The sequence below is a fragment of the Anas platyrhynchos genome, chromosome 4, assembly GCF_047663525.1.
Source record: "Anas platyrhynchos isolate ZD024472 breed Pekin duck chromosome 4, IASCAAS_PekinDuck_T2T, whole genome shotgun sequence".
Classification (NCBI taxonomy): domain Eukaryota; kingdom Metazoa; phylum Chordata; class Aves; order Anseriformes; family Anatidae; genus Anas; species Anas platyrhynchos.
In genome coordinates this window covers 52,646,091-52,667,837 of record NC_092590.1, presented here as the reverse complement: position 1 = coordinate 52,667,837, position 21,747 = coordinate 52,646,091, and the positions used below count along the sequence as shown (strand labels likewise).

Here is a 21,747-nt window from a genome sequence, read left to right as displayed (position 1 = left end):
TGTTAGTGTCCTGCTGTGAAAACCTGTTCTCCCAAATTAGCATCACTCTGGGTGGTACCAGAGTGGTACCCGAGCTAGATGCATCTTCACACATCCCCTTGGCCTGGGCCAGCAGGTCTAGTGTCTAGTAGGAAGCTGTGTACGTTCACTGGATTTTTTTTTTATTCTTTTTGTAGTATCTTCCTGCCAAAAGGGAATGTATATCATTTACTAGGACAAGAAAATACAACAAAAAGTTTTAGCACTATATAAACAATGCGTAACACATGTGAGGCACAGCACAAAGAAAGCCAGTTGGCTCCAGTTTTATCTAATTAACAGGGTACACGATGTGTTGTGAGTCTTCCTCATCCTTTTATAGCTGGTGCTTTTAGGGGACTCAGTTGCCTTACACTTTATGCTTTTTAAAAATTTTGAAGTTACGCTTAAGAAATATTGCAACATGACTACAATCTCATTACAAAGGCTTGTTGCCTGGCTTCATGCTCGACTAGATTTGTTGGTCAAGCAACACAGGAGAAATTGCATTTTAACAAAATTAAATACTAGCCTTACCAAAACATACAGCCCTGTTAATTCCCAAACCAAGGAGTATTATGTGGAGCTTGACACTTGACAGGCTTAAAGAATTATTTGGCCATAAATCCCCTGAAGTACAGAAAAATGCTTTTAAACACCTTCTAAAGAACAGTTTGCCCATAAACTGCACTCATTTTTCCTTTGATATGCACAAATTTAGTGCTAATGCAGCTTAGATTCACAAAGGGCCCTTTTTCGTAACAGTACCACAGTAAGTCATGAACCTAAATTAACACAATTAGCTCATCAGAGCAGTGACTCTTGCAAAGTATGGAAATAAATTTAAGAAAGAAAAAACATCCATTTTTGTATAACAGTAAATTTATTACAGGAAAGTAATAGGGAACCTGAACAAAGTTACATTTAGAGCAACCATTAAGCAGCAAAGCTGTCTTCACCCTTCCACTAGCCCCCAGGAGGTAACGGTGACCACAGGAACAACCTCTGAGAGCCCGGCCTTATCAAGGTGGTGAGCATTTAGTCTAATAGCTTGTTAAATCTGGAATACTTTTTGCTCGTTGTAACCAGTTAATAGTTACTTTCTTCTTTTACATTCTAAGCTTCCTGCTTGAGGAGTCTTTTTGTGTTCAGGTAGTTCAAGAGGGGATACAAGCTGTAGGCACAGCGTAGAACAAAAACTCACCAACCAAAACCACAGAAGACAGGCTTTACTGACTGACCGTGAAGGCAGCCTTTCAGAAGCTGTGCTTTTGGTTTTCAAGGCAACACCATTTTATGTTTTGTTGTTGTTGTTGTTTGAGGAAGTGTCTGCTCTTGATTTGCTGAGATACAGCATGAAATTTTGTATGTCCTGCTGTTTGTATACAGAACGTACCCTCAGGTTTCTTTCTCTACTATTTCAGCACAAAGTGCTAAACTGCACCGAAGGGCGGAAAGGGGGATGGAAACCAAAACAAAACAAAAAAAAACATGCTGAGAACAGAGAGGGAAATCTAAAAAAATACATTACAAGAAATGGGTATTTATTATGGACAGAACCATGTTAAGATTATGCAGCTACTTCAATTAAGGTGATTTACAAGAAACTAAAATTATGCATTATGTCTTCTCTACAAAATAAAGACTTGAAAGAAGAGGCTGATCCATAGAATTTTTGTCATCTTCACCAGACCTGTAAATTGGACAAAAGGACACATCATTTAAATCATTAAGCTGAGTGGCACAAGACGTTTAGATTTAGAGCTTAGGGATATGGTTTAGTGGGGACTGTTAGTGTTAGGTTAGAGGTTGGACTCGATGATCTTGAGGTCTCTTCCAACCTAGAAATTCTGTGATTCTGTGTGATTCTGTGATTATTTTCAATGAGGAATGTGCAGCTTCTTGGTGATTGCTCTGAGAATTCTGCAAAGTCCCTGAGGATATCAGAAATTGCCCTTGGACTCAGCAGCATGAGCACAATTTTAACTGGGCGATCCTCCTAGGCAATGCCAGAGCTTGGGATGCGTGCTTAGCATGGTCGCACAACAGAAATCCCAGGACCCATTTTGGGAAGAACATGGAGGCACCTGTGGCATCCTGCATTCTTCCCTTCATACAGCTGCAAGATTCTGTTGTATTTGAGACAATTTGGAATTTGTTTAAAAGCTAATTGGTACTTACACACCAGAAGGTGTACAACACTTTCAGGAGGTCTGAAAAAGGGAAAAGGCTGAGAAAGTAAAGGTCTCTTGTATTTGGACTTTAGGTTCAGCAAGATCCAGCCCTGACAAATACTGGAGGCAAATCCCTCCGTAGCCATCAATGCTTAATTCAATACTCAGGTAGTAAGTGTTCATCCTCAACTGAATATGCTTTGGGGCCTTTATTTTAAATGGGTGAGAATATTGGCCTGTGTAAGGAAACATTAATTTGAGAGAAAATCTGCAAAGGCAGCACAGTAGTGCAAGAGCATAATGAAGCTCATGACTGCTAGTGGATTTTGGGTGTCATTCCATCACTGCTATGTCTGGCTCTCTCCCTTCTTTGTGCTGGTACTTTGTGCAAGTCACCCTTCAGAAAGGTTTTCTGGCTTTTTTTTTTTTTTCCTTTCCTCAAGGACTTATTTTTAGCTAAAGCAGGAAGCTGATCTGGCTGGCCGCATCGCTCCATGATCTCCACAAGAGATCTCCACAAGAGATGCACTGCCTGATTTGGCAGCAATCCTATGAGGTGAGCCTGAGCCGAAGTGTCTTTTCTGACAGCTGCTGAGCCCTTGCAGTTCTGGACATAAAACATTCAAGCAGTGGCAAGGTTGATGAAAATAGGGAATTTATTCTAACGGCTTCCTTTGTAACAACCCTTGCTGTTGAAACACCCTTTAAAATCTCTGCTTCTGGGCAGGTAAGCAGGTTCTGCGAGGATACTCCTTAAGGACTGTCTGCAGCACTGCACTTCAGAGCAAGAAAGGGACCATTATTGACATCCTTGTCTAAATTCCTATGTAATACAGGCCAAAGAGACTTAATCCAATCACTTCCACATCAGACTTCTGTTCTGAGCTACACTTAGAGCCGTAAGAAACTCACATGGCAGGATTTCAAACAGGCCCTCTGCTCCCTCTCTTCCCTGCAGCCAAGCTATTTGCAAACACTTTCACACATTCTCCTGCCTGTGAGAAATGTAGGCCAGATTACCACAAGCAGAACGTGTGAAAATGCTTTTAGAAAGCCCAGCTGTACACCTGTTTTTCATAGACAAAGAGTGAAAGTGCATTTAAACACTCTCCTGCTTTCCAGGCTGTAATCCCTCCTTTTTCTCAAAGGGGCCTTTCCCCTTTCTGGGGAGAAAACATCACATGGGTCATCTCCCCCACCACGCTGAGAGGTTGTTCATTCATTTCTCACCCCCATGTCCTCCCAGGATAGCACTGCTTTTGTAGTGCCCTCACTAAGGCTCTGACAAAACCATAGTACTGGATGCAGGGGGGGCGGGAATTAAAAAAAAATAAAAAATAAACAAATCCACCCACAAACATGTCTGCTTTTAGAATCTCAGTATCTCAATATACTTTAAAATACCAACATTAGCCATAATTAATTGATTCTTAAGTTAAAAAGTTAGAAATAGAAAGGAGTTACATTTGTTTTCATACAAATAGCCAATAAAACTGAATTCCAATTAGGTAAATACACAGTACTCTTATTAAGACAGTTACAGAAAAATGAGAAATTCTTCAGAAATTAGGTGTTTAAAATTAACATGAAAGGTATGTAAAGCAAAAAAAATATCTATGTAAGTAGAAAAAAAAAATCTAACCACGGCTAGATAATATTTCCTTGGATAATGCACAGCATGAAGAATAAACTCAGCATGGAAAATAAAATGAAAGCTTATTTTAAATGTCAAGGATACCTACCTGGGACTAAGATCCTGAAGGAGTTGAGCCTTCTTTCTCCTTTGATTTCAGTTTTGCTTCACATTCTTTGCAAACATGATGACAATGCCTACAATATAGAAAGCAAACAAAGCACTCAAGAATTTGGCTGGATTTCTTCTAATACAACCATATAGCATACTGATAAATGTTCTTGAAGAAGTAACCTTGCCTGTGTTCTCCACTTGTAATTTAATTCACATAAACTGTAAGATTACATCTACATGTCTCTACCAGTGCCACCCCATTAATTATTATTCTTAACTACCATTTCCAGCAATCGCCAAAATATAACAGGAATGTCTAAGCAGGAAAACATGGTCCTTGTCATTGCACCTAGCCATAGTGACCAACCAGAGCTAGGAGCAAAGGTTTTGTTATAGAGGAGTGACAAGGAGTTTTGGAAGTGTGTTTTATGTGTGAAAGATGCATATGAGAAACCATTCTGGGAATGAAAAGCAGTACTGGCAGCTGAAGGAGGAGGTTAGAAGGAAAGTCAAAGTGCGATTTGACAGGAAAGAGTACTTTACATCGAGTTTAGAAAACAATGACTAAAGCATGGAGCTGATAGGCAAGCATTGACATCTAGGACACAGGGTTGCAAGGAGGAAAAAATGCCTTTGCAGTCGGTGCTCTTCGTGATTTGACATGACAGTGTACGCTCAGACAAAGTAAAGGAAGTTGAAATGTGTGTTAAGGTTGAAATTGTTGTTAAAGTATGAGAATAGTGTAAAAAAAAATAATCTGCAGTATAGTTGGCCTGATGTATGGTACCAAGGAGGACTCAAAGGCCCAGGTGATATCATAGAAGATTGTGTGACACTTTGTGAGGAACAATGTTAAGTGAAACGAGAACTGGTAACTGTTGTACCATCACGTTTCAAAAGTACAATAATTTGATCTAAATCAAGGTTTTCCTAGTAACAGATATTACATTGAGTGTAATTTGCATTTTCCAAAGAATATTTAGTAGCTCCTAATACTGTCACATGTAGTCTAAGAACATAAGAGAAGTAGTACCTCATGACCTGACCACAGCATTTACATTCATAGTTTTGCTGCATCATCTCTACTATTTTTAGACTATTTTGATCTAGGAATAATTATTTAAATAAATACAAACCTTTTCTTTTTCGGACCATAACCACTTTTCTGGAACTTTTTTTGGCATTCTCCTATGTATGACATCTTTCCTATGCCAAAGCCTAAGACACCAGCAACTACAAAAGCAGATAACAAAACATTAATGCATGAGTTTACATCAAGAGTCCACAAGTAGCTACAGTTTAATCCTATGATGAAGTGTATGTAGCATGTTTTCTCCAAGAATGTTACAAGCATATATAAAGTTATACAGGGATTATTTCGAAATAATAGGATATTATTTTTAGAATAAAAATATTACTTCAACATCCTCAATTTTCCATTGAACTTCTGCTGTAAAAGGAATCAGCTCCATTTCTTGCCATTTAAAAGTCACATTACTGTCTTGTACAGTCTCTGTGCTTTTTTTTATTTTGTCAACACAGTCATAAACTAGACAGGATATATCAAATGAACATATGGAAAGGAACATACTATATTCTATAGCAGAGTACAGTTGTTCCTTGATATTGTAAACTATGTGATCTGCTAAGCACGGGTGATTATATATTTATAAAACAAAGGTGCTGTGAGTTTTTACCAAATTGAGAGGATAGGTTAAGTAAATATTAGCTAACACTGAGTATGTTTTCATTACAAAAATCTTATTTCATATATATTTATTTCATATATATTTATGTTTAAACTCAACAGAATTCTGGTTTCCCAAATCACTCTGGTAACATCTCATAATTTCCAAAAAGGAAGAGTTTGAGAAGAGATTCAGCGAGATGCATCTGGGGTCTGCACATCGCCTGTAAATAATCTTTCCTTATTTTAGAATTAGGTCCAACTTACTTGCCATTTTAGGTAATGCTCCAAGTTTTGGGTTTGCTGACAAAATGCCTACAAGAAAAGAAAATAGAATGCTTATTCAATTGAGAAATTCACCAGCCTTCAATATCAAAGATGGTACTTTTCATACAAACTTTTTCAGTTCTGCAGGTGAAGAATGTACAAAAAAATATAAAATCCACTTAGATTTAGGAACACCAGGACATTTTGCATTCCACTAGTTCTTAGTGCGTCTGTTTTGGTGCAGTCCTAAATCACAGGAGGAAAAACATATCTGGAATTTGCAGGACTGATTTCAGGCAGTGGTTTGGAGTGTGAATCGATATGAAAGCAGCATAGCTCCCAATGGCGACACCTGCAGCACTGCAGGAGATGATGGTTCATGTTTCAGCACAAACCAACCTTATATGTAATAGTGATCTCAGGTCTCTTACTTAGGTTCCTGCTCCTTATGCTGAGAGGAGCAGTCCCAAACTCCTCTGCGATAGTCTCCTGATGGTATTGATCAGACTAGGGTAAACTGTACCACAGATACCTATCTGCCTCCTCTGGAGGGGAGAGATCCTACTAACAAACTGGCCTTTAAGAGAATACAGTGTGATGAACAAGTAATAAGACTAAAAGATTGTTTTTAGGTTTTCCCACCAAAATCCAGCTCTCCCCAGTTAGCACCAGGAACTGGAGCCAGTATGCCTCTGATAGCGTGTGCCTGGCATGGGAGCACCATGCTGTGGAGGGGAGCTCCACGCAGCAAGATTGCCATGGCAAGGAGAAAGGAAGCAAACACAGGATTCGCTGCTACATTCATTCAGACAGTATTGATGAGGCCCTGAAGGAAGCTCTAGCTTCTTCTAGAGCCAATGTGCTGCAATCGTCTGAGAGCAGCAGTTATACAGAGGAGCATTCAGCCTGGAATGAGCCTGGAAATGTCCAGGTACAATGGAGAAAAACTACAAAGATGATCCAGTGCCAGAGCATGCCGGCTACTGTGACCACTCCACGCCCTTCCCATCACTGCTCACCCTTTTCAGCAACATGTATGCAATCCCTTGCCTTCCCTCACACACTTACCCTTGCCCTTTCCCTCCCCGTCTGCCTACAAGCTCACAGGTCAAGGATGCGTCAGGCAATCCGTGTTAGCCCCCTGTGGTCTAGCACAGCTCTCAGGTTCCCCAGTCTGGTCCTCTTGACCGTCTCAGTTTAGAATTGAGTGAGTTGAGGCAGGAAGCATGGCCATAGTGGCTGGATAAAAGCAAGGGAATTGCAGCCACACACTGAGAAAAGGCTGAGCCATTTCCACCTCCTCCATTTGCTCCTCCACCTGTCCCTTGGAGCCCCTGCATTCTTGTCTCCTTCCTTCAGCCCCTGTGATTTCTCTCTCCTCCCATCTGCTGTAGCTGTAACCAGCTGCCGACACAGGCTGAAGGACCAACTTATTTTCTCCTGTGGGATATACTCATCAAAGCAGTCTTCAGGGTGGATGCCCTTCACCCGAAACACTATCCTCGATCTTGTTATTAGTCCTGATCTCCAGAAGGGGAACTCAAGGTGCAATGTGTAGAAGCAGGCTCACTCACCACATAAACAGAATACAATTTTCTTTTGTGTTGGCCTGCAGATTGCAGGCCACCCCTATAAAGATCCCTCTGTCTCCTCGCTTTGGCAGCATTCCTTGTCCCTTTGCACCAAAGCTGTATTCATATTGCTGTGTGGTCACTGTAAAATGACTGCCAGCATTATTCAAACAAACAGAGTTACAGCACCAGATTCAGATGCCCCTGCTCAGGTTGTACAATCTCCTGCCCCACAAGCAGCCCCAGGGAAGCCTCTACCTGAGTACACGTGATCATGGTGACAGAATCTAGTTGCCAGTCTTTTAATTCATGAACTCTCTTTCCAGTTATGTTCTTTCAAAAGAATGAATGTGGCAATGCATACAGAATGAACAAATAATTATAACAACCATGATGAGTGAGAGGAATATTGATCTTGAAAAACAGCAGGCACTGGGGAAATTTGTATTTCAGTTGGAATTCCAGAGTCTCAACTTCATAACTTAGGCCCATCGTGTATTTTTTTCTACTTACCTTTTGAGACTAGTCCCTGGGCGACAAGCATGCTCCCAAGAGACAAAGGAAGAGCTGTAAAAATTAAAAGAAGGAATGTATCTGGGATCAGCCAAAAATTGTTACTTATTTGCTAAATATAGAACTTAAATCAATGTTTTATATGATTATAATGTTGAATACACTACTTATCTTCGAAAAACTTGCACATTGTACTATCTTAATTCCCTACAGCTCCTGCTTGTTCAGATTACTAGCTCTTCAAAGCAAGGATGCGCTCACACATTGCCAGACCTTAGGCATGCTGTGACATCCGGAGCTAACACATTACATGTATGTACTAAATATTAGCTTCTGTAATCTTAGTAACTCCCCTCCATACTGCAACACAAGTAATGACAGCAGCTCCAGTTAAATGCTGAAATACGTTTCAACCTTCTTAAAAAAATGTATAATCTAGATACAAACCGACGTGGTGAGCTTAAAAGGCCCTAAAACACCAAATATTAATCTTTTAGATGTCCTAGCACTAAAGAATTTCACAAGCCCAAGCCACCTAGCCATGCCTCCCTTTCATTCAAATGCACACATAAGTACACACAAAAAAGTTAAAAAATCCTATTGTTTTAATTACTGACTTTATGAATAATGCCACCTCTATGATTGTTAAAGTTCATATTAAAAAAGAGTTTAATTCAGCCACCTTTACCTACAATTATTACACAAATAATCTAATAATTTTATACTGAAGTATTCCTCAGCTTAGACTAAGGTGGCAGAGTTAGCCCCCAGTAATATTCAATTTTAAAAATAACGTACTGCAATAAGTGTCACAGCATTTTGCAGCCAATTTTGCACAGCTAAATCAAGAAATCATTACTGGTGTGTTAAGAAAAAGCTTGGATCACTCACCTCTGTACCAGAAACTTTCCTTTTTGCATTCTTTGCGGATCTTTGCAATCTCTCCATCGCTGTGAACTTGTGAGCTGGGACAATAGAACATTGGCTGAAAGGATAAAGCAGAGTTAGCTTACTGAATTTAACCTCATGGGAAGAAAAAAATAAATCCATTAAAGAAGACAAATAATTTAACATGTGAATAAAATACCATGCAAGAACCATCCAAACAACCCAAACTCCTTGTTTTGTTGATAGCAGTGTGATTTAATGCTTTACAACCTGATACAGTCACAGAAAGAACTACACAGGTTAAAACTGCTCATCCTGTTGACCTACACTTGCCCAAAATAGCTCAGTTGCTACTTACCCCAGAAGTATGTTGCTTTATTTCTGTTGGCCATTTTATTCTCATGAGCTAAAACAGCTTTCTGAGAAAGAACTTACAGGAAGTAAAGTCAGTGTGGTAGTTTCTAAAAACGAAATTCTGCCCAGTTCTGAAGTCAGTTCAAGTTCAGCAAGAGTAGATTTTGCAGGTATTCAGAACAGGATCAGCACGAGCTCTGTCAGATTCCCCTGACTAGCCTGACTTTCTCTCTGAGCAGATTAAACATATTTTTGACATTAACTGAAGTCAATTATACTGGCTCCACCTTTGTAATAATTAGCTTGCCAACAGGTTTGGTTTTAGTTTAATGGATGGCTCTTTTTTCCCCCTTTTATTTTAATTGAAGAAAAAGTGTCAGTATTCTCTCTTTCATTCTGCTGTCCTGAGTATTGAGATGTGATTATCAGTAGATTAGTTTTCTTTCTTTAAGAGATGACTTGGTTATCACTGTTAGCACTTATGGTATCATTACTGGACATCTGAAATATACAGGACAGTCCTTACTCCCAAATTCTTGTTCCAGAATCTCTGTAGCCATTACCAGGTAAAATTAGCTGCAATGTTAGCATTTTTCTGTAAGACCGCACCACCTACAAATGTACCTATTATTGAAAGCAAAAACTTACATTTCAAAGAACAAGTGGTAGCTTGGGAAAAAGAGCACATTGGGCTACTACAGGACACTGACTCATTTTATGCCCAGCTGGCCCATAATTTTGTAAACATAACAAGAAAATGCATTTATTAGCTGCAGCCACCCATTTCACATTTTAGCTAATTAATAATCTTGATCCTTTTTCAAGCACTGCTCCCACTGAAGTTAACAGCAGTGCTGCTTGCATAAACCCCAGAGCACTGACTTCAAACTGATTTCGCAGAAAGGTCACAACAAATACAATAAAATCCAAACAGGTTAAGTGAAAGATAAGGTAATGAGTGCCAGAGCCTTGAGATCAGCAACAGGCTTTGCAACCTTTCTGCCCCAATACACACCCTGCCAGGCTGTTAGTTGGGGCTCAAAGTCAGCTCTCATATGGCGTGGTTGTACAGCACTGAATTAGATTTCTGTGAAAACAGGTAAGCTGGGAGAAAAGAGCTGCAAGAAGCTGTGCCCCAGGTCTCCACCTCTTGCCTCAGGAACTGAGTTTAAGGTCACGCCCTTGCCATAACTGTGCTGTAGGTATGCCTCTACCTGGCTGTTTGCCATGAGGATCTTACCTTGCCTTGCTAACTTGACCTCCTGCTTTACCCTCATGCCTGCCTTGTTCCTACGGACTCGCCCAGCAATCAATCAGTGTTGTCTGACCCTGGTTAATATCACTGGACCTACCGTGCTCCTCTTTTTTGGGTACTGTGGGATTGTCCTCCTTGCACACGAGGTCGCAACCCCTGCCTGCCTTGCTGCCACCTGGGGCTCCCAGGTCACCTTTCCTCACAGAGCAGCCCAATTCTGCTGCTCTCTGATGGCGACTGATTAGCAGCAAGGTCACAGCACTTTTAAATTCATTTTGGGAAAAAGGAATCCCCACTACATGCTTATGGTAAAGTCTGAACCCCCATGGGTAGCTGACTTCTCCAGCTGAGGGGATCTCTCAGCTTCTGTAAAGCACTAGGGCAGGTTCGTGCTCTGAATATACACATACACACACATACACACCTCGACACGGGGACAGATTATACTGAACGAATACTCAGACACCAAGGCTCTGACAGTTTGTAACTGATGTAATTCACGTAGCATAAATAATGAGACCGCTACCACAGGCTTAAGACTCAAAAATGCCTTGTCTTCTGACCAGTGAATAAGGAGGTAGCACACATAGCCCTTTCTTCTCTTCATCTACACGCTTAAGGTAAAGGATCTCTGTTTCTCTCTTCAGTGAGAATGAACAAAGCAAACTCCCACTTATTCCCTAGCAATAGCATCAAGAAGAAAAGGGAGGAAACAGCTTACCCATCCAACTTGCACAGGTGGAGGTGTTTGGTTTTCCTCTTTGGGTGTTTCGGCAGACATCGTCTTTCTCCTTCTTGTCCTTTGCTGCTGTCCTTAGTCAGCAGAAATGATGTATTTTATACCTGGCTACCTCTCTTTCTCCTAGGTACAAAGATCAGAAGCCAAAGTATCATATTAACAGCACAAATTCAGTGTTTACCTAGCGCCAGTAATGTCCAAGTTAAAAGGAATACAACTCTATTTTCTCACAGCAGATTGCATCCAGTCACCCAGTTACGTGTAGTTTACAGCACAGTAACAGTATATTAGCAATATAAAGTTACAGGTAGCTGAATTCAAACAGGAAAGTTATTAAGTACAATCATATGCTGAAACATCACATAGCACAGCACTCTCAATCATAAAGAAATGAGAACAAATGTGAGTAAGTCCGCCAAAACCTTCCTAATGTTGATTGTATTGTAGGTCAAAGATTTAGCATCTTTAATGTGCTGACAGAAATCCCTGTACTGGTTCTGCCCCCATTCCTGATGTGAAGTTTTGATTCCACACACCTGTAATGCAAGCCTAACACAAACCACACCTGAATTTCCAACAAACACAATCCGTTTGCAGATGAAAATTTGAAAAAATAAATAAATAAGAACAAATAGAAGCCATCTTCCATGTCTTAAATTTATGCTAGTAGGGAAAAGCAAGAAGGAATCCTGTTTATTTCTAGAGTAATTCAAACACCAAAGCTGCAGTTTTTAACCTAGCTTCCTCCTGCATGGTCTGTCACTTTCTTCATCATCAGAGACAGCATGGCTGCTTTTCAGAAAGTACCTTTTTGGGCTTGTGGCACTGAGCAAGGCTGAAGTGGCTGGGAAGGACAGGGTTAAATAGGAAGCATATGCAACAATTTAATAACCTGAATGGTTTTTGGCATTCAAAATATTACTGTATAAACCATTTCCTGTGCTTATTTTTGGGTCAGTTACACAGCTGTAAAGTTCATGTAGTGTCTGCTTCACGCACACCGGTCTTTCAGACAGCAATGCTTTTTTAAGCGATGAAGCAGAAGCAACGTGACCTTCTCTCACCTTGGTAAAAAGTCTCATTTAAGCCTTGTACTCATGCAAATCTGCAAAACCAGTGGCTTCTTTCACTGCTCAGCTTTGCTTTATTCTCAGCCACTCTCAAAAAATGGAAACGACCCTTGTGTATGAAAAAAATTAAGTTTGAAAATCCACATAATGTTGGGAAAACCACCAACCCTTCACTGTCTGCCTCACCCTGACTAAAAGCAATTTAATTTTGTGTCAGTCTCTTGTCACTCAATGTAAAAAAGGAGATCAAAGACGCAAAAAATGCATAAAACTTTAAAGTGATTTACGTCAATCAAAGGCACGACATTTTCATATTCTTATCTGCTCAAGAAGCCTATCTGTGCAGACGGTTGCATAAAAAGCCTGACTGGAAAGTACTAATGACTGATGAGGTTTTTAACTGCTGCAACTGATATAAATGTAACATCCTCATAAAGACAAAAATGCTGAGATTAAATAATATATAATAAGTAATAAATAACACAAAAATATTAGAAGAGTTCAGTTGGAAGAGACCTACAAAGTTCATCAAGTCCAACTGCCTGTCCACTTCAGGGCTAACCAAAAGTTAATCCATATCACTGAGGGCATTACTTAAATATCTTTTGAACACTGAATGGCTTGTAGCCTGCCATTAACCTCTTACATTTTCTTCAGAATACATTGCTCCAGAATTATAAGTTATTAAGCGACGCTTCCTCTTCAACATAATGAAGATTCCCCCAGATAGGTAGCCTTTTAAGCAGCTTCCTGGTATCTCTCCCACTTGGGACTAAAGCTGAAAGCTGTAACGGCAAGAATGTGGCAAAAGGAGGGAGTCCAGGACATCAAAACATGGTTAAACTCAACTACTGATACTAGTACTCAGCACACATGCTGCCTCCTACCGGAGGAATTTAAAAGTGGTCCAGTATTTTGGAGCAGTGTGTCCTGGAAAGACAACCACCATTCTCCAAAATAACTTTATTTGCACTGAGCTGTTGAACAAACATAATTTTTTTTGCACATTTTTGCTGTAACATTATTGCCGTTTTCTCAACCTAACTATGCAATTGTTAAGGTATGAATGAACTGTATATGTTCTTAACTGCCTTGGGAAGAAATCCCCAACTATGCACTTTTTATTTAACTTAAATGCCCATATAACACATAAATGAATCAATGTGGTTTGTAAGGATCCAGTATTCAAAAAATGTTTTCCTGTTTTATGAGAAATGTTCTGGATCATTTATTAATTTACAGATGAAAAGGGTACTAAAAGACTCCTGAAAGATCCCTCAATTTTGATTCTTCTAACTGGTGGATAAAGAAGCAGTATGCAGGAAGATAGCCCAGTTCTTCTGGTTCGGATTGTGGGAGTTGCCAGCTTCATCTCCCTTGTTTTCAGTAAGTCTCCTTCCAGATAGGAATTGTGGCTGCGCAATTTCTCAGGTGGAAAAGAAAGGAAGAACTCAAGGAAGAAGGCGGGAAGCAGAACTTGCATGTTAATTGCTCCATGAGGTTGACTTCGATCTATAGTAGAGACACCAAGCATTCGCCTGGGGCAGGTGCCACTGAAGTACAGCAATCTCTGTGACACCTAGCTACCACCTCGGAGACCCCTTTTAGGACTGAGCGTCCCCCTTCCCTTCCCTTCCCTTCCCTTCCCTTCCCTTCCCTTCCCTTCCCTTCCCTTCCCTTCCCTTCCCTTCCCTTCCCTTCCCTTCCCTTCCCTTCCCTTCCCTTCCCTTCCCTTCCCTTCCCTTCCCTTCCCTTCCCTTCCCGGCCAGGCCCCATCCCGCAGCCCGGCCTCCACCGCCATCTTCTGGCCGCGGCCGGGCCCTCGTTGCAGGGGCTGCGACAGGTTTCCCCCCCCTCGGCCATTTCAGAGCTCCCAGTGTTGCTTATCCGCTTTGGTTTGAACGCTGTGATTAAGCAAGTCGATAGATGGTTATTTTGCACTTTAATAAAACCTGTCCTGTTTCTTTATTTTACAGCGAGGCAGTTGTTTTCAGTAGAGTAGCCTAAATGACGACACAGCACTTCAGTGCTTGTCGTGAAATTAATAGCTCGTGAGATCAGCATTACACTGCCTTCTCTTGCATGACCTCAGTGTCTATATTTCATAATAAACATGACAGGTAAGTCACAGTTTACTTTCGTAGGTCCGAAAAGGCTTTCAGCTTCCAGAAATCCTGGCTATTTGGAGCCCCTTTCCCCAGAGTATTATCTCACTCTTACCAGCCAAGCCAGAGCATTGCTGCTGCAAAATGTCCTCTTTGTGTGGGGATTTGGCAAGAATTATGTCCTAAAACAGCTCTTATAAATCCTAATCTTATAGGTTAAAACCTACATCTCCTATGATCTAAGAGGTACCCTTTAAATCACACACACACACACAAATAAATAGATACTGCCTATATCCTATTGTTAAAAAACAACATTAAATAAGCAAATCCCATGTGGCTTGAGACCCTAGAAAACAATTATTTCTTAGCTGGTTCAGCTTAAACTGGTCATAATATGAAAGAACAGTGGAACAATTTCCTTGTGGGACATACTTGTTCCTGGGGATGGTATTTGCTTGGGTTATTGTACCTTCTTGTGCAAAAGTGCTGATTAAAAATCAGGTTAGAATTCTTTTTAGTTTTAACTTGGAAGACAGAATTGGATATCATAATTGAATATGTCTCTCAAACACTATTTTTCCTTAAGATTTACCAGAAAGTACCCCAGAGCTATGAAAATGGACAGAACTTGATAGATAGAAACCAATAAATGCAGATGCTTCAGATTAATAAACACAAAACAAAAGAGAGATCCTTGACCCTCCTAGGAAAGCAAAACAAAACACCTCTTTTTTTTTTTTTTTTTTATCAAGATAAAAAAGGCATCAAAAATAACCAATAATGAGTTCAGTGCTTGGCTGTGGAATTTTCTATTGTCAGACTACAAGGATGTCAAGGAGCTGAAGCTTCACAAAGTGGGATAAGAATCACAGAATCACAGAATTATCTAGGTTGGGAGAGACCTCAAGATCATCGAGTCCAACCTCCGACCTAACACTAACAAGTCCTCCACTAAACCATATTGCTAAGTTCAACAAAGATGTACAGGATTCGTGGCTGCTTCTCTGAAAATCCTTTTAGAAAACAATGCAGGTTTGCCAGGATCCTGAAGTTCATCACATACACCAATGGCAAAGCTTTCCCAGTGTGCGTATTTAACATTAACACTCCACATACGCATACAGCAGATGAAAGAAGAGGAACTATTACAAAGCATGATAAAAATGGTTTGTTTGTCTATTAGAAAAACACAAAGACTGTTAATTGCTTGAAAAAAATCCCCAAGAAACAAAGACCTGAAGTAATGCAAGCACAGTGTAGTTAAAAAAATGTATCAGTAATAAAAGCATTTAGAGCATGGAAAACCACATAAGAATTACACTGTAGGGCATTGTTCTCTTGCTAATGGAAATAGGAGTTCAGGGTGAATGAAAAGACATCAAAAGTCACAGCAGGGAACAGTCAACATACTTCTGAGTAAAACATTAAACCCTGTCCTCACTATGCACAAGAAATCTTGTAATATTATTTTTAAGCCCTGGCTTATTATCTGACTCTTGGATATATTTGTTTCTATTTTACACTCAGTCTGGATATTAATAGATACGAATGGCTGACAATTATCAGATGTTCAAGGTTTAGGATTTTCACTTTTCAGAGTGAAGAAGGCAGTGAAATGACCACAGGGTTTTGCCTTCTCTAAAGCTGTACAGCTGTATGCATTCTGCCTCTTCTACAGCAAAGTCCTGCAGTACCAGCAGATTCAATGGGGTTATAAGTGCTCAAATCCCATAATCAGTCTTGATTGTACTTGACATTTCTAATACATACTAAAGTGAATGAAAACCCATTCTACTGAGTACAGTACTGGAATGACTCTGGAGCAATGTTAGTGTATGTCCCATGGTACATTTTACTGAAAAAGGTCTCTAATGAGTCTCAGTGTTTACTAGTTCTGTTTTTATGGCTAATTTACTAGAGATGAGGTTATGCTTCAGCACAGGTGTAATAAATGAACGGTATTTTGTTGTGGCCAACTTACTGTAACCTTGAGAAAATGACAACCCAGTCTATCTAATGTTTGTAAGTATGAATATACATATGGAGATTTGCATAACAGCGGCAAAGGTAATGATTAAGAAGCTTAATACTGTTGTGTAAACAGGCACCAAACGACCTGCAAGTCTTTGTGCTTCCACTGCAGCTGTGGCAGGTGCCTAACTGTAAACTCAACCACATCATTTTTTTTTTTTTTTTCTGATATAGCATTCTTAGTCCTCAACCTGTACTTTTATGCTGTTTTTCTCTATTTCTCTGGCACTTTCTTCTGCTTCTTACTCATGCCTCATCAGACAATACGCAAGGCCAACTTCTCCCAGGTGTCTGACAGTTCTATAAAATTCTGTGTTTACTTTGGGTTTCAAAACATTCTTGCTTTACAGTTTGAGCCCAAATAAAGCACTGGATTTTACAATCACTAGCTTTAGAAAGGTTTACCCCCGTCAATACCCATTTAATCATGGGGCTGTGAGTTCTGTTAAATTCAGATAAGATTTTATGTCTGCCTTATGTTCAGAGTATATTAAACACTTATAAAATACAGGTGATCCTTTTTCTGTGAGTAGAAACTCTTACTGTAGTATGCTATTTTAGATTTGCTCATTTGCCAAAATTTTATTCCTGTGTAGATTGAATGCTATTGCTTTATTATTATTATCAGCTACACATTCAGCACTCCGAGAATAAAAACTATAGTGAAAAAGAACTCCTATGCATGTATGCATAACAAAACACTCTGTAAGTGTTGAAAGTTTATATTTAAGACATCTGTTTTCATTTCAAAATACATTAGACTTCAAAAATCCTCCTTCCCTCCCAAGTGCAAATGCCTGTTTGTTTGTCAGCTCTACAAAGAGAACTGGAATTGTGACTTTGTTATGTTTGAAGCCAAACGTAGTAGCTACTAAGAATCTCATCAAGAGATTACTCAGGATACAATGGCTAACTTTGCCAGGAATTGCATTATTTTCATTGAATTATGAGTTTAATGGAAGCCACGCAAACACGTCAGGTTCCTGATTCCAAATGTGTCTAGTTTTTCTGGAACTCCACTCCTAAACCATGAAGCAAGATACTATACTATACTATAATTACAAAAAGCCTTGCAAAATTGCTTCAAATATTTATTGGCTGAGTATGTCCTGTGAGCATCACACTGGTGCTGTGCAGCTACAGAAGCAGCCATGTTCTGTGTTTACTCTGATTGCACCTTATGTGTTCCACTGGCGTCGTGCCACAGCCAGATGAAATGGTGTCATCACTCGCATAATCCTAAACCAGCCATAAGTGACATTTTCTCAAATAAAGCAAATGAAAGAAGCATTTAGTGACATGGATCTCGAAGAAAAGAGAAGGAGGGCCATTAAGTTTGAGTCTCACTCTTCCTGCCCTAGAGAAGTTGACTTTTCCATCAAAATACCATTATTTATTTATTTATTTATTTTTAAGTTTACTCCTATGGATTTAGAATTTCACAGGCAAAGCAAAGAAAATGCTTATCATAAGGTTTATTTAGAGTGAGACAGAAGTTTAACAGAAATGATAAGATACATCTGGCAGCTTCCTAGGGTAATGTATGAAGATTAATAGAACTTCAGAAGGCAATGTATTCCAACAGCAAAAGCACTTCTTAGTTCATAGTTACAAATTTATGTTTTATGCCAAAAATGAAATTACAAAAATTAGCTTTTGTTTATGTAATCCTTTTGCCATAGGCTGGCTGTAGTAATCATGGCTAGGCTCGTATAACGGAGGGTTTCTTCTAAAATTGACAACTACTGTGGCTTCAGCCTCAACCCAGAAACCTCAGCAAGCTAAATGCTGAGAGGATTTCTGCAGACAGTATTTCTTATCGGGAGCCCTTAGTCTGGGGATATTTCATTCAGGTGGGCACAGGGCTAAGCAGGAGACACCACTGACACCCCCCGTGTATTAAGGGGTAACCAACCTTGTATTTATGCAAGCAGCAAGTGAGTCACCTCCTGCTTTCCACAGGGGATGGCAATCCTTTGCTTGTTTTTGTGCTTGATGGTGGGTGAATGTTCCTTCAGTAGCACTGAGGCAAGATCTGCTCACGCTTTCTTGTCACCAAGCAGTGAAGAATAAATTTGGGCCATCCATTTCTAACTCGCAGTGTGACTTCTATGAAGGAACTCCTGGTTTAAGCGAACATCTCCTCACATCATGCTGACCCTGCCATCCCCTCACCACAGCGCCACCTCAGCACATGCCGGGCCACCCTGAGCACCTCCAGCTGCGCCTCTGCTGGGGCTTGCCCAGCTTCAGAGCCACCCTGCGGGCTGAGGTTGTGGCCAGTGCTCTCCTTCAGCAGCACGGGAGGGAAAGGGGAAGGTGAAGGGGAAGGAGAGGGCACTCCGGCAGGCGTCGCTGTGGCGCCCGGTGCCCGCCAGCCTCGTGCCGGCTGAGGCAGCCGCGCTGAGGCGATCCCGGCGCTCGGCTCCCGGGCGAGGAGGGGCCGAAGCCCCCGGCGAGGCGAGGCGATGGGCGCCCTGTGGAGGGCTGCTATCTCCGAGAGCCTCCTCGGTAGGTGGCGGCGGGGCCGGGGCGAGCCTCCCCCCCTCACGGCCGCGGAGGGCAGCGCCGGGGGCTGCCCGGAGCAGGGGCGCGGCGGGGCTGAGGGGAGCCGGGGGCTCCGGGGCGCCCCTGAGATCACCCCTTGGAAGTAGATCAACCATGGTATTTTTGTGATATGATATTTATACGATGTTTTATATGATATTTTTAGTAATCTCCAGAAAGCCTTGCTATAAAAAATGTACAATGTATTTTTTCTTTATTTTTAAGGCTACATTTCATGGTCTCTTTACCATGCTCTGCCACCGATGATCTATTACTTCCCCCTTCAGACGCTGGCGCTCACGGGTCTAGAAGTTTTTGCAGTTGCCTTCTTTTCTCCAGTACTCTTGATAATCGGTCCTTTCTGGAGGTTGGCTAACAACAAGTACGTCCTAGCCCTTCTGAGACTGACTACGGTTGGTAAGTATGCACTGCAGTGACCTACAGATTCCATCTTCTTATCAAGGCATAGCAGTAAACATGGCAAATTGCCTCAGGACTCAGAGGATTCTGGATAGACACAGGAATAAGAAGTTCTTGCTCTCACAAACTTGTGCATTTCTTTTTATTTATTTATTTTTTGTTCTTGAGCCTGTGGATATGGTCAGAGGAATATTGTTTGCATCCATTATGTTGGCTTTTAGACCTGTACTGCATAATTCAAGGCAAATCTCATTTCACTTGTATTTCTAGAGGCTTTTAAATTAGTACAAGTCATGCCCAACAGGCAAAAGTTGTCAATATTGCATGGAGAAGAGTAGAGCAGGTGCTTTTTGTATAGCATTTCTGTGTCTCTGACAATGGCTAGAGATGTGGTGTTACAGAACAGCTTGGGGCTATGTAATATAAATGTAATGTGCTGCAAGTGAAATGTTCTTTAATACATTTACTTTTGAAGCTCTGGAATTATTTTTTTTTCTTCATTAAATCCATCTATGTGCCTGTAGCGTATTGCTGGGGTTATAGGCTCATCCTGAGTGTGAAATGACTCTTATATTCCATCAGTTGCACAGGCAGAAGAACATTTGATGTTAAATTTAAGATACAACTTCCTCACAACCCATTGCACATGCCCCTTCCTAAGCCAAGACTTGCTGGGATTCTCTCTTTCCCTCTTTTGTCTTCAGCAGACTAACACAAGTCTTATCTCTTGTTGATATTCTGGAAGTTTGTTGGGAGAAGATTTGGCAGCTACCTCCAAGTTCAGAAGCAGGTTATTGCTAATGAGTTTGCAACACCAGGATGAACTCAGAGGAGATGAGGGTATCCATCCTGCATAGAGGGAAAATGCTGCTGCTAAGTGATGTCTTGACTCTTTCTGAAGCAGCAGCTCCTGACTTCTCATTTATCAATATAAGATGATAACCACAGAATCCCTTTCCGTATGATTTTCCTCTTTTATTGGTAGAAGACAGAACAGGATGATCGTATATACCCTCTCTGCATGACTTTCTTTCTTTTCTGAGAATTCCTGTTTCTTATCTCTAGAAATTTGCTAGAACAGAACACAGCTTATTGGTGTCATCAGTTCAGATGAAGAGTAATTTCACCATGTTATTTTCATTTTCTGCTCTTTCCATCTTATCCATCCTAATCCTTTTTTTAGTTATGTTTTTGATAAGCTTTTCAGTGAGCAGTCTTCCGCTTCACCTTTCTGCAGCAGTGCTCAGTGCATTGCTTTCTACAAAATCTGCTTTTAGAGCCTAGTAGCAACGTGTAAGCATTTCAAATTGCACTCTGCATTCCTTCAAATATCACAGTAATGCAAAATCTGCTGTGTTTATTTAAGATTAGTCATTCAGATCATCTTGCTGCTCTTACTAGTTCACTTTGCCAAAAGAGATGGAAATTGCTTAAGTGAGTGTAATTCACATTCTGCTAAATAAAGAGCAGTGGTGTGTAAAGTCTGCTGGTTTATATGTTTGCTTACCTGCATGAGGGGCTCCTGATGATACGAACTGTGAACAAGAAATTAGCACCTTTGGTAATTATCTGGGGAAAGGATGTGTTGGTGGAGACTGTTGTGGGAGGACTCCAGAGCGTGGGGAGGCTGAAGCTGTGAGCATCCTCAGGCAGGACTAACCTGAGCATTGCTATATGCAGATGAGATCTCCCATTCGCTCCTGCGTAGGGTATCTGAAGCCCACAGAGACCATGTCCTCCTGCTGTTTCCATCTCCCGAACACTCCTAATATTGCCTTTGGCAACTCAACACCATATTCTCTATCAGGTCTGCTGTACTGTATTCACCTTTCCTGTTGCTCTACAGTGAGAGTCAGTATTTGCGGTAGACATAAAAGCATGTTCTTCACCCTCTTTGTCCTTAGCAATGAGTTTAGCAGCTAGTGGTAATTCTCACTCTTTACCAGAATATTTAGGACTTTTTTTTTTTTTAATGATAAAGACTTCCCTTTATCCAACGTTATTGCTCACTTTCTTTTCATCTTTTCAGGAAGATTTATTTTCTCTGAAGCTTTTCTTTTGATTTCTGTATCCTTTCACACTGCTTGACTTTGTGTTCTATTTAAAAAACACAACAACAACACAGACCTTCTGGTAGCGTCCATTTGAATCTATGTCTTCAGATAGCACATGGAGTGGATTTACATGTTTGGATAGATGTATGTACGTTTTGGGTGTACTTGCTGAGCAGCCCAAGGTGTGTGCAATGTAAGCATTGCAGACCCATGCTAGCGTTAATCCAGCTAGCACAAATGACAAAAGATTTGAAGAGGCAGTTGTGGGTTTCAGCACAACATAGCAAAAGAAATCTGTGTGCAT

The 21,747-nt window shown here is 40.6% G+C and overlaps 2 protein-coding genes across 6 annotated transcripts in view; one reads left to right on the top strand and one right to left on the bottom strand.

The window, feature by feature from the left end:
- The window catches only part of CWH43 (cell wall biogenesis 43 C-terminal homolog), a 47,027-nt gene that overhangs the window by 3,098 nt on the left and 22,182 nt on the right, over nt 1-21,747 (top strand). Inside the window, exons 1-2 of one of the 3 annotated variants that reach the window (XM_027457104.3) lie at nt 18,370-18,933; nt 19,195-19,386. In XM_027457104.3, coding sequence (XP_027312905.2) covers nt 18,891-18,933; nt 19,195-19,386 — 235 coding nt within the window. In that variant the 5' untranslated portion in view covers nt 18,370-18,890. Of the gene's footprint in view, nt 1-18,369; nt 18,934-18,972; nt 19,087-19,194; nt 19,387-21,747 lie in introns of those variants that run through there. The other 2 variants (XM_072037631.1, XM_072037630.1) reach the window with 2 other exon arrangements.
- Nucleotides 883-11,336, bottom strand: LOC101789949 (OCIA domain-containing protein 2). Of its 3 annotated transcripts, none has more exons than XM_021268340.4 (7): nt 11,196-11,336; nt 8,869-8,962; nt 7,978-8,031; nt 5,894-5,941; nt 5,076-5,172; nt 3,935-4,022; nt 883-1,711 (listed from the first exon to the last, which is right to left on the bottom strand). In XM_021268340.4, the coding sequence occupies exons 1-6, from the start codon at nt 11,253-11,255 to the stop codon at nt 3,941-3,943; spliced, it is 435 nt and encodes a 144-aa protein (XP_021124015.1). In that variant the 5' UTR covers nt 11,256-11,336; the 3' UTR covers nt 883-1,711; nt 3,935-3,940. The 3 variants fall into 3 exon arrangements, with proteins under 3 accessions (XP_021124015.1, XP_071893738.1, XP_005013806.1); XM_072037637.1 differs by lacking the exon at nt 11,196-11,336 and adding an exon at nt 9,224-9,402; XM_005013749.6 differs by lacking the exon at nt 11,196-11,336 and adding an exon at nt 9,065-9,202.

Bases quoted from the DNA above. Each gene is read 5' to 3' on its own strand.
- LOC101789949 (XM_021268340.4), bottom strand. From the start codon at position 11,255: ATGTCTGCCGAAACACCCAAAGAGGAAAACCAAACACCTCCACCTGTG. The intron at 8,032-8,868 runs GTGAGTGATCCA...TAATTTTTACAG, and splicing joins GGAAAGTTTCTGGTACAGAG to CTCTTCCTTTGTCTCTTGGG. The intron at 4,023-5,075 runs GTTTGTATTTAT...TCTATATTGTAG, and splicing joins TATGGTCCGAAAAAGAAAAG to GCATTGTCATCATGTTTGCA.